Source organism: Cotesia glomerata, linkage group LG7, assembly GCF_020080835.1.
Source record: "Cotesia glomerata isolate CgM1 linkage group LG7, MPM_Cglom_v2.3, whole genome shotgun sequence".
Classification (NCBI taxonomy): Eukaryota; Metazoa; Arthropoda; class Insecta; order Hymenoptera; family Braconidae; genus Cotesia; species Cotesia glomerata.
Window position 1 is genome coordinate 7,229,967 of NC_058164.1, and position 11,899 is coordinate 7,241,865.

Sequence of the window (11,899 nt, forward strand, 5' to 3'; positions counted from 1 at the left end):
AGGTCGTTAGGAATCTGTTCATTTTTTAAAATGTGTGGAGTAGTTGTTTGCGTAATATAAAAGATCTCTGGTATCAACGAAAAATTTTAAAGATGTTTTTAGGACTTTTATGCCAATTTTCAGTCTCAGGGGTAAGCTGAACGGTTACTTCTGGGGCAATTAGGGGTCTGTTGATTTTTTTCATTGGATAACGTAGATGTTTGCGTGTCACAAAAAATTGCAAGCTCCAATTGATGATTTTGTAGAAATTTTGAGATTTTTTTTCTGATTGTGGTCAATTTTCATTTAAGGGGTAGCCAAACGGTTACTTCCCGGACAATTATAGGTTTTTCGCTTTTTTTAATGCCATGGAGAATTTGTCTTTGTTATATCTCTTATGGCTCCTAAGGTGGGTACTGAGAGCCGTAAGGGAGTAAAAAAAAATTTTTTTTCGGAAATCGACATAGTTTTGCTTGAAACGTGCAAATATTCAGAAAAAAAAATTCCAATTTGTGTCTAGTCTCCATAAACAAGTATTTGACCGAAAAAAAAATCATTTTTTGATATATTTTTGTTAAAATAAAAAAAAATTTTTTTTCCAAAAAATAAACAAAATCTACATATTTTTATATTTTTAGAGAGTGTTTGCACGCTTATATGTGAAAATTTAAATTTGTCGGATAAGAAAAAAATTATTATTTCCACGAGAGGTTATAAAAATAAAAAAATAAAAAAATTCTCTTGTAGGTTTTGATCAAATCTACAAGAGAATTTTTTATTTTTTTTGTTTTAACCATTTTTTTAGTCGTGAAAGTTTAAAAATCGAATCTAGCCATTTCGGGAGTAATATGAAAAAATGCTCCTGAAAATAAAAGAAAAAACTTTAAAATAGTTGAATTTCATCGATTTTGATAAATATATATTTCTAATATTTTCAAACAAAAATTTAATTTCAAAATTGCAGCTCAAATAACGAATTTAATAAATTTTTGAAAAAATGCTCTTACAGACAATTAAAATACACGCCATTATCACTTTGAAAAATTGTGCTAATCGATATTTTCATGAAGATATCGACTGTTAAAGTTTTGAATTGTCGGATTTAGAAGGCTACATTATTTTTTATATTAAAGTTATGATAAAAATATAAGAAATTAAATGATTTTTTTATTATTGATTATTTATTTGAACTGACTATAATAATCTATTTGAAAAAATTCGTGGATTGACGAACTGTCATTTGCAATATTGTAATTTAAAATATTTAAAAAACTCCGCGTTTTTAAACTAGAGGGCAGTAGCTTTGAAATTAAACATCAACTAAGTTCAGAGCAAAGAAATTGTTATTGTTTGAATGAAATACGTTGATTTGAAAGTGATTGAGTGATATCAAATGTAATAATAACAAACACAATAAGTAGACAAAATAAAAAAAAATGTTTGCCAAAGGTGTGGTGAAGAAAAAAGATGTTAATAAAATAATAGCCTCATATTTATCAAAAATCGAGGATGATGAGGTAAAATCAGAGTTGGAGGCGATGTCGGGGTTAGAATATAACCTGCCCGGAGAAAAAAATTCCGAAAGTGTTGTTTTCTCAACAAATACAACCAAAAAAACAAAAGGAAATTCAGGTAAAGAATCCAGTAAAGTAAATGAAAAAAATATGGAAAACGTGAAATCATCGAAAGAGAAAAAAGAAGTCGAGTCTCAGATTCCCTCGTACATGTCCTCTAATGTTTCCGTAACAGAGCTCAGAAAAATAATAACTCAAGCAGGTAACACCTCCGAGGATCGGTACAAGATATTGGAGGCCCGAGACCGGTTGATGCGGTTGAAGAAGGCCAAAATTCACACGCTCTCGATGGCCAAAGTCACGCGAGGAACCTGTCCCGACATGTGTCCAGAGAAAGAGAGACTTATGAGGGAATTCCAGCGGCAAGTTTCGGCTTACGAATTGATCGAAGGCAACGAATATAAAATCGACCATCAGATTGCGGTCAAGCAGTACTCGAGGTCCTCTGCGGACCAGGAGGAACCGATGCCCCAGGATTTACGACCAGTTAACATCCTCAAGATGACTATGAGTTACCTGTTGCATGAGATTGCGGATTTGTGTGAGGAGAATGGAACCAATCTTGCCGAGTGGTATCACTTTATGTGGGATAGGACCCGCGGTATCAGGAAGGACATCACACAACAAGAACTTTGCTGTCTAGAGTCGGTGGCTCTGGTGGAGCAGTGCGCCAGGTTTCATATTGTATCCAGCGAGCGGCTTTGCGCAGAAGAGTTGTCTGTCTTCGACGGCAAAATCAACACCGAGAATTTGACCAAGTGTTTGCAGACTCTCAAGTACATGTATGCTGATTTGAGAGAAAAGGGAATAGTCTGTAAGAATGAAGCGGAGTTTCGCGCTTATATCATTTTGCTTAATTTAAATAACTCGAATTTCATGTGGGATTTGCAGACGTTACCGGAATCAATAAGGAAGTCGCCACAAGTTAACTTTGCTATAAGAGTTCATGGCTCGATTCAGGCGAAAAATTGGATAAAGTTTTTTAAGCTCGTGAGAAGTACCACGTATTTGAATGCTTCTATATTAATTAGATACTTTTTACAGGTCAGAGTTGAAGCACTATCTGTAATGATAAAAGCTTTCTGTAGAACTTCTTCCACTTCGTTTCCGCTTTACGAGTTTATTGACATGCTGGGCTTCGAGGACGAGAACGAAGCCATAGACTTCTGTGAGCAAGCCGGGCTCAGTATCACTGAGGACGAGATGTACATTTTGATAGATAGAAAAAATATTTGTTTGCCGCCACCAGTTTCGTGCCAGCTCAGGGCTAAGAGCCTTGTTCAATCCAAGAGAATTAAAATGAATTATTCAATAGGACAGTGTATCGCCGGAGACACGATGCCTGAGCAGTTGTACCTAAATCACAGGCCACATTGCAGCTTTGATGAGCACGGTTACCTCAAAGCCGAGGCGATAAATGCTTCTGATCAAAATGGTGAAGCGGAGGAAGTTATTGAAGTGGATATGGAAGAAACTTTTGAGGAAAAGCCAGAAGAAGGAATTAGTAAAGATGAACGAGCAGAAGTTGATGATGAAGAGATGGAAGAAGAACAGGAAGAGGAAATTGAAGAAGAGGAAGAGGAGGAGGAGGTTGAAGAAGAGAAAGAAGTTGAAGATGCTGACGAAATTGAAAAAACTGATCCCTATGAATTCGTGGAGGAAGACACTTCGGACACTGGATTGCCTCAGACGTTCGAGCGTAAACCGAAAATTCATTTTTCTGATAATTTTACATCGGTTAAGTTTAATAAATTTTCAGAAAATTCTTCTGAAATTCTAAAGCCTGGAGTGAATGAAGCGAAAACTCCATTTGATGTTACGGACAGCTCGAAGAAGAATCAAGTTTTCAACTCAACGGTATGTAAAAATTGATTTTATCTAACATCATTTCAATAATAGAAAAGTTTGGAAAATCCAAAAGTGCACGCCTCATAATCTCATTTTTCACATTAAAATTAATTAAAATAAAAGATAAAAAGCAAAATAATAAATAACAGAAAACTCTGTTATGGTTTAGTGGCGCTATAACTCTAAGGTGAGGAAAAAAAATACTATAATAAAATGTATAAATAGATATACAAAAAAATCTACAGTCATATATTAGTTTTTTATAAATAATAATTTAACGACAGTGAATTGAACGCTCATATTAATTGAGAAAATCCGTCGTGTGTTACTTTAGATAATAAAAAAAAAATTATTCCGGTACGATCATTTTTTCGACTAATTTCCCTGCCACATACACCCATCCATACACGAACGTCCAGAAAAGATTATGTTTAATGTTATTATTTACTATGTTAAACAAAAAATTATTATTGAAATATATTTTATGTACCTGACAAATTATTTGACTTGATATAAGTGTACTCATATTAACCTGTAAGTGCGATATAAATTACAAAAAATCAATTTCAGTTTCAAGAAAACTGCTTTTTTGAAATGTTGAGAGTAGAGCACAACCTCAACGCTTCGCTTATGAGGCGTGCAATAGAATATAATTTTATTTTTATCATAATATTTAGTGTTTTACAAAACTGTTACCATTTTACATTAATAATAATTATTTTTTGACCGTTTTCTTTGGTACACTCTTTTTTTATAAGTACACACCACTCTCTATAATACATTTTAATTTATTGCATCTTCTTAACTTCGTTAAATTTAATTTGATTTAAAATATCACAATCTTTACAGCTTTTATAACAAAGAATAATTTTTATTCTACACAAAATTACTAGCTTTACATTTCTGTCTAACTTTTATAACATTATCTTAATAATAATTTCTTAATTCATTACAGGTATTTACTCAGTCTACGAGCCACTCTTCATCTTTTTTTACAACAACTCAATCAAAAGACGGTGTCAATGCACATCCTCTGAAAAATATATTTTCAAAACCCGAGTCGGGATTTTCTGAGCCGCGATCGTTATTTTCTGGACAATCTTCATCAAAAAGTCAGCCAGCTACTATTCCAGTGACTTCATCAATATTCGGTAACAGCTCGAGTAATTTTAAATTAAGCTCCACACCAGTTCCTGTTGTTTCAGAAGACGTAGCGATAGAAGAAAAGAAGAAAGAAAATGAAGAAAAAAATAGGGCCGAATTTTTGAGAAAAATCGAGGAAACTTCTGAATGCATAGCCAAAGAATTGGAACAAGATGTTATTAATTCTCTGAGTGCCGCTGTTTTGAAAGAAGTGATTGAGGAATCGAAAATTTTTGAAAGGAATTGTCAGAAAATTTTTGAAAATATACTCGACCACGTGATCAACGACAACTGTAGGTCGATTTTAGATAACGAATTGTACATTGAAAAAAATGTTGAAGAATTGAGTAAACGCGTGAAGAAAAGAATCGTTTGTAAGTATGTAAAAATCTGGCAAAAAAAAGTTATAAGAAACAGAGTTCAACGTCGAGCTCTGGAAAATACTCCAGTCTGGCTATCGCATCAGAGTTTGAAACAATGTGCAAAGAATATGTTCAGTAAAGAGCAAAAATTAGTCATTGAACTTATGCGAAACCGGTATACACCTAAGGATTCTTGTGATAGTAGAAAATTTATTGATCCAGTGGAGGTAACGGCTTACCTGGGAATAAAAGAAAATGCGAAGACACTCGACATTGAAACAACACCCATCTCTTACTGGAAGATGATTATCTCGTGGCCTTTGTTAGATCAGCGACCTCTTCTTCGTAGGTATCAGAAAATAATGACAGAGTATCTGTGCCCACGGGACCCTTCCATGGATCCGATTGTCAAAATTTATCAGCCAAATCCATATGAAACCCTGGCGATGTGTATAAAAAATGTGGAAGGTGTTCTCGAAGATCATCACTACACAGGAAATGACGGATTATTTCTTATCTCTACGGTGGATGAAGATGCGAAAGTTGTCGCTCGAAGACTGACTAAATCTGTATTAGCGAGACAAAAATTAATGGCGATACCCTTAGTTTTAGTCATCATTGGAGCCGATGCTGAATCCAGTACCAATGTCGAGCCTACGGCGGAGCTTAAAAGTCTTGTTAAATCTGGTTACTTATCAGAGTACGTGATACATCGCGAGAAAGTTATCGATGAGAGCATTTTATTGAAACTGACTCAGACGGCAGTACGCTGGCTGACGATGAACAAATCACCGCCGGTGCCTCTGGAAATGGACTCGCTTTATCAAGTTGTTGATACTTGCTTGACGGAAGAATTGTGGCTCAGAATAACTGGACATGCTTCGTATAGTTCTATCTTGTCGATAGCATTGGAGGACCCCCAGTTCGTGGTTGATCTTCATAATGAAACTATTAGTCATTTGATTGATATTGTACTGGATCCGGAGAACACGCTGCATACCAGCTTTCCTGATGAATTGAAACCCTTTTTGCCGAAAGAATTCACACTGCCTTGTACTTATGAGTATTTTAATGACGACTGGAAGAATGAAGAACAGCGGGTTCTCATTGAGAGGACTATTAATAATTTATCTTTACCACCTTGGCCGTAAGTATTTATTTTACACTAGCAACCTGTAGTCACTATGTGTCTGCCGAGATTTACTAATTATGAATAAGAAAACTTTGGCTTAATAAACTATAACATAGTTTGGGTACTTTTGAAATAAATTTTAAAAATAATATTGCTATGACAGAATCAATAATCAATGACAAAAAATTTAACAGACAAATGTAACAGAACAAATTTATAGAACCAACAAACTATTCAAAACTCCTCCAAAAACAACATGAAAAATTGATTATCACTGAAAAATATATAAAACCGTGAAAAGGAACTAATTCTTATTAAAACCTCATTGTACAATGGTGGTCATTAATTTAAGTATATTTTTAAGTTTATTGGAAAATAGCCATTTGTAAACTCGAACGTTTATAAACTATTAATTTGAAAATTAGTTGATGATGTCAATTGTAAAATTAGCCGTTTCTAAACTTCTTATAACTTTTGAATGGGTCGGTCGAATCTGTTCTAATTTTTAAAAAAGCTAAATTTATGGAAGTCCTTTTCGATGCCTCAAATCGTTTTTTGATTCGTCGATCCATTTAAAAATTACGAAAGATTTAGAAACGGCTAATTTTACAAATCACAGTTTACAATCGGCTAATTTTATAAGTTTCTGCAGTAAGAATTGGCTAAATTCACGTAGCCACAGATTTTTATTTTTCGCTTATTTGTAAATGCTTGAATTGATATTTGGTGAAATTTCCATTTCGCTAATTTTATTAATATCATTTTTTATTTGCGACTAATTTTACAAATGACATTATCAAATGATTTCCAAATTTAGAGTTAATAAACGTTCTAATTTACAAACAGCTATTTTCCAGTAATATTAAAAACATATTTAAATTAATAATCACGATTGTATTAAGCTCTGTCGACACGTATAACATGGATAGTGAGCCAAAATTTTTTAATTATATAAATTAATTTTTGACATATGGCCACTTTACATGTACAACACAAAATAAATAAATGAACAAATGACTTTTATCGCGAAATTCGAATCTACTTAGAACTACTTCTAAAACTTACAATAAAAACTAACTATTGCTGAAAAGCATATGAAACATTGAAAATGCACAAATTCAGATAAAGACCTTTTCAATAATATTAAATTTAATTTAAAAAATTCATTTTATCATATAAACACACCAGAGACAAAATTTTCCTTAATCTCCTTTATAGATTAACATTTTATATTAAGTATCTTTAAAGAACCGCATGATTGCATAAAAAAATTTCTCAAATTTAAAATATTGAAACATAAAAATTATATTACTTCATTGTTTTTTTTTTTTTTTTTTTTTTTTAATGATTCTTTAGAATTTATTTAAAAATTCAGTGTCCAAATTTATTTCGAAATAACCTTTTTATCGAAATTCAAAATGACCTTTCCACTCCAAATAAGGCAGTAGTTTTTATTAGAAATCTCATTACTATGCTTGTGACGTAATTTAACTACCCACGCAGTAAAATTTAATTTCTTGTAAATTTTATTTTGTCTTAGATTCGAGTGGCCTATCAGCGATCCAACACAACTTTACAAATCAATTTTAAGTTACAGTAAAAAAGCTCTGAAGGAAAATTATTCATCATCAAATTTAATGAATAGACTATTCCTCATGATCGACAGAAACGAAACATTAGATTTTATCCAGATTGTCATTGAAATAATAAAGCAAAAAATAAAAAATATCGATCCAGAAGTATGCGTGGTATTCAATAGAAATCACTTCAAGCATTTTTGTACGTTACCCTGGTGGTTAAAATCTAGTACCTTGATGAACGTTAAACCCAAATTTAGCAAACACGTATTTGTCGAACCAGCGAACAAAAAGCAACGGCTGACTGAAAACAGAGCTGAGACTATGGCGGAGATTCAAAAGTATGAAAGTTTCTGTTCAATCGAAGAAGATAAACCCGAAATTGATACTGAAGATATCCATAATGCTTCTATGAAGTTGGAAGCTTTGTTGTCCCAACACTCGTTATCTAGTCAATTGTTGGAGGAAAAATTGAAAGCAGCCTTAAGTAGTGATTAGAAACAAATAGATTTGTTACTTTGTTTATAAACTATCATGTCTTCATCAATTTTACACGTTCGATCTTTTTATAATCTCTTTACATATGTATGTTTTTGTATTTGAATAAAAATATTTTGTACATACTGTAAAAAAAAATTTCGCGGAATGTAGCAACTATTTTGTTAAAATTAACAATAAACCATGTAATAAACTTAATTATTTGTTTTCAATTGAAACTAATTGTTTAGTTGTAGTAGTAAAACTTTTAATATCTTAAAGTATTTGAAAATACTTTTTTGAATAATTAATAAATGACTCAAAAGAAAGAAGTTTTTGATTTATGTATAAAATTTATGATCTTTTTTCATTCACAAGTAATAATTAATTAAAAAAATTTCTATGGATTATTATAGAAGAATTTTTGTATATCTATAAATAATTTTTTAAATAAAACTTTTTTAAGTCATTCTAATCTAAATACAATTGTGCGTTAAAGTGAATTAACTCTTGTATGACAACACAAAGAGAATATTAAATTACAAAATAGAATGAAATAATGACAAGATTGATAATTGATGCTTTAAATATAATAAGTTAGATTTGATAACAAAGTGGAAATAACATGTAATGTATCTGTACAAATAAATATAAAATAAAGTATCAAGTATCAAAAGTAGTAGTAAGTGTAAGTATTGTAATAGTATATTTTATGTAAATATTAAGTTATCCCGCTGTCAATACTCCTGAATGCGCAAGTCAGTAAATTTATATTATGTATATCATCACTGTATATATTTATCTCTCTCAGTTTTCTTTTAGTCATCAGTTGCTATTGTGAGTTAGAATGTGTAAAACCTATTAATATGTCACGGTCAGCTGAGACTCACTGAGTATCACTGTGCTCTGCTTTTTATTTAGTTGGTGATGATGCTGGTGTAAAAACAAAAAACAAACTTTTAGTGTTCCAAGTCGAATTATAATTTATACATTTAAACTACTTACTGTCATTGTTGTTGTTGTGATTTATAGAAGACGCATGAAGTTGTTACTTATTGAATCGACTTGAAATTTTCCTCAAATTTTAGAAAATTACCAATATGGTGGAGCCTATTTTTGATTATCAATTTCGACTAATACTCATTGGTGACAGTACTGTTGGAAAAAGTTCCTTACTTAAGTATTTTACTGATGGAAAATTTGCAGAGGTGATTACGCATTTATTTTCATTAATTTTATTATTATTTTTTTTAGCTTTCAATTTACGATGTTTGTTTTTTAACGCTACGAGTTGGAGCTATGACAATAAAAGTTTATTTTGATAGCCATTAGATTTTTATTTATTTACTTTTTATGAGCTAAATAATTCCCCAGATATTTAGTACGACGTTGTCAGTCTATTTTAAGAATTTATTCCAATTTTCAATTGTGCAATTTTGTGTATAAATATAAAATGTCCACCTAGATTCTGTATTTTAAAGGTTAGCTTTGTTATTAATGCGTAGTTATCATTTTTTCAATTTTTATTCTTAATAAATGTATGTACTTGCTGGTTTTACTTATACACTAATTAGCATTATCTTCTAATTCAACAAGTCATTGTTTTATTTTTATCAGCTGGTATTTTATCTTTATTTTGTTTATAACAAATATTTATACAGAAAATTTTTATTAACTAAAATATGTGGTAAAAATATATTAAATTATTTATTATTTCATGAATAAAAATATTGAAGTAATTAATATAAGTAATTGTATTTTTTTTCGTAGCTTTCAGACCCAACTGTGGGTGTTGATTTTTTTGCACGACTGATAGACGTCGATGATGGTACAAGGATCAAATTACAACTGTGGGATACAGCTGGCCAGGAGCGTTTTAGGTAATTTATTACAAGACATAGTTTTAATTACTGATTAATTATGTTACTAAAGTTAACAAAGACATTAGAATTTTTTTTATAATTTTATAACAATTAAATTATTATAAGTTTTATTTTTATCATATAAGTTGTGTTTTACAAAGTTTTTACAAAGATTTTTTTTTTTTATAACAAAAAAAATATCTCTAATCTGCACTCATACTCTTTCTCTTATTCTAACAATGTTTTGGTTCACTATTTCTATTTTTTACTGTAGTTTTTTATAATTATTTCAATTAAAAAATTGCACATGCGAAAATTAAAAAAAATTATTAATGAAAATTTTTGTTAAGAATTTTTTAAATTGTAGATTTCTTACAAAAATTTAAAAAATTGACAGCTGGCAGCTAGCTTCAGAATTATGATTAATTAGAGTGGGTTTATAACTATTTTTTTTGTAAGGAAACATTAAAAAAAAAAGATGGAAAATACGTACCAAATAATTAATAGAAGTCTGTTATCATTTATATTATTAAATTGTCGTAAATTTTGGACTCAGGTTGATATTAAAATGTTAAACTGTAAAATATTATCACAAGTAAATGAACTATAGGATTATATTGTTGTTTGTTTATTAAATAGCAGTTATGTAACTTCCTAAATAATTAGTAGTTATAACTTTTCAACAAAAATAGAATATGAAATTAATTTTTTTATCAATGTTAATTGTATCGCAACTATCAGATATCGCAATCATTATCTTCTATATAAAATAGATAATTATAAAATAAAAAATATTATATTGTATTATATTACATGTCTCCAGTACAATGATTCAATTTTTGCAATTGTTAAAGTTCACTCTGAAATAACAGTACCTAAGTAATCGTTAATTGTTTTGAAATATAATTATAATTAATAATAAAAAATGAATTATTTCAGGTCAATAACAAAATCATATTACCGTAACTCGGTAGGAGCATTATTGGTGTATGATGTTTGTAATAGAGCAAGCTTTGAGCACATTCCCCAATGGATGATGGAAGCGCGTCGTCATATCGAACCTCATCGCCCAGTATTTGCTCTGGTGGGTTGCAAATTAGATCTAGTTACTAATGGAGGTAGACGTGAGGTATCTAAGGAAGAAGCCCGGGCTTTTGCTGATCAACACGGCGTTCATCATATTGAAACGAGCGCCAAGACCGGAGTAAATGTTACTGAAGCGTTTCGCGCTGTAACCCAAGAAGTCTACAACAGAATCAAAACCGGCGAATACAAGATCGAAGATGGCTGGGACGGAATTAAGACTGGATTTGCACGCCCCGGTGGCTTAGATTTCAATCTAGTCGAAGCTGAACCCGCCAAATCCTCTTGTTGTTGAAGTACTTTAGTTAATTCGATTAAAAATCATTTATTTCATCATCTACGTCTGCATCTAGCTCCTTCATATTATGTTTAAGTCTAATTATTTTATCATTATGATTATGTAAGTACTGATTATAATTATTGTTGCCAATTGTTGATTAATTGAATTTATAAAGATTTTAAATTTTTTACTATTTTTTTGGCGCTGTTAAAATTTTTTGGGTGAAACCAACGTTTTATACAATCTCTACATTTTTTGTACGTATTTTTTTATAATAGAAAATTTTTTGATAATTGGTTCCAAAAATAATATAAATTATAAGATACGTACTTTAGTAATTACATTTTGATGTAAATTTTATTTGAAGGATACAATTGTGCCTTCTAGATTAGAAATTTATTTCTTCAATATAATTGCGAAAAACAATTTTAAAAATCTGTATTATAATTATTAAAATTAGATTACATTAATCTGTACCAGAAAAAAATTCTTTTTATATTATATTAAATGTATCTCAACAGTCTGTTTAATGAAAAATTAAAAATTCAGCAAGATAAGTATTTCAAAAGTTTAGAAAAAAAA

At 30.5% G+C, this 11,899-nt stretch overlaps 2 protein-coding genes across 2 annotated transcripts; both read left to right on the top strand.

Annotated features, from left to right (window-relative positions):
• Positions 1–1,302: 1,302 nt before the first annotated feature.
• LOC123268811 lies at positions 1,303–8,162 on the top strand. The gene is made up of 3 exons (XM_044734179.1): positions 1,303–3,410; positions 4,357–6,053; positions 7,579–8,162. The coding sequence occupies exons 1-3, from the start codon at positions 1,416–1,418 to the stop codon at positions 8,111–8,113; spliced, it is 4,227 nt and encodes a 1,408-aa protein (XP_044590114.1). The 5' UTR covers positions 1,303–1,415; the 3' UTR covers positions 8,114–8,162.
• Positions 8,163–8,900: 738 nt separating this feature from the next.
• On the top strand, positions 8,901–11,610 carry LOC123268815 (ras-related protein Rab-39B). Its single transcript, XM_044734192.1, has 3 exons — positions 8,901–9,300; positions 9,863–9,972; positions 10,894–11,610. The coding sequence occupies exons 1-3, from the start codon at positions 9,193–9,195 to the stop codon at positions 11,330–11,332; spliced, it is 657 nt and encodes a 218-aa protein (XP_044590127.1). The 5' UTR covers positions 8,901–9,192; the 3' UTR covers positions 11,333–11,610.
• Positions 11,611–11,899: the final 289 nt, after the last annotated feature.

Coding starts and splice junctions, on each gene's coding strand:
- LOC123268811 (XM_044734179.1), top strand. CDS start 1,416: ATGTTTGCCAAAGGTGTGGTGAAGAAAAAAGATGTTAATAAAATAATA. Junction 3,411..4,356: donor ATCAAGTTTTCAACTCAACG/GTATGTAAAAAT, acceptor AATTCATTACAG/GTATTTACTCAGTCTACGAG. Junction 6,054..7,578: donor TTATCTTTACCACCTTGGCC/GTAAGTATTTAT, acceptor ATTTTGTCTTAG/ATTCGAGTGGCCTATCAGCG.
- LOC123268815 (XM_044734192.1), top strand. CDS start 9,193: ATGGTGGAGCCTATTTTTGATTATCAATTTCGACTAATACTCATTGGT. Junction 9,301..9,862: donor CTGATGGAAAATTTGCAGAG/GTGATTACGCAT, acceptor TTTTTTTCGTAG/CTTTCAGACCCAACTGTGGG. Junction 9,973..10,893: donor GCTGGCCAGGAGCGTTTTAG/GTAATTTATTAC, acceptor GAATTATTTCAG/GTCAATAACAAAATCATATT.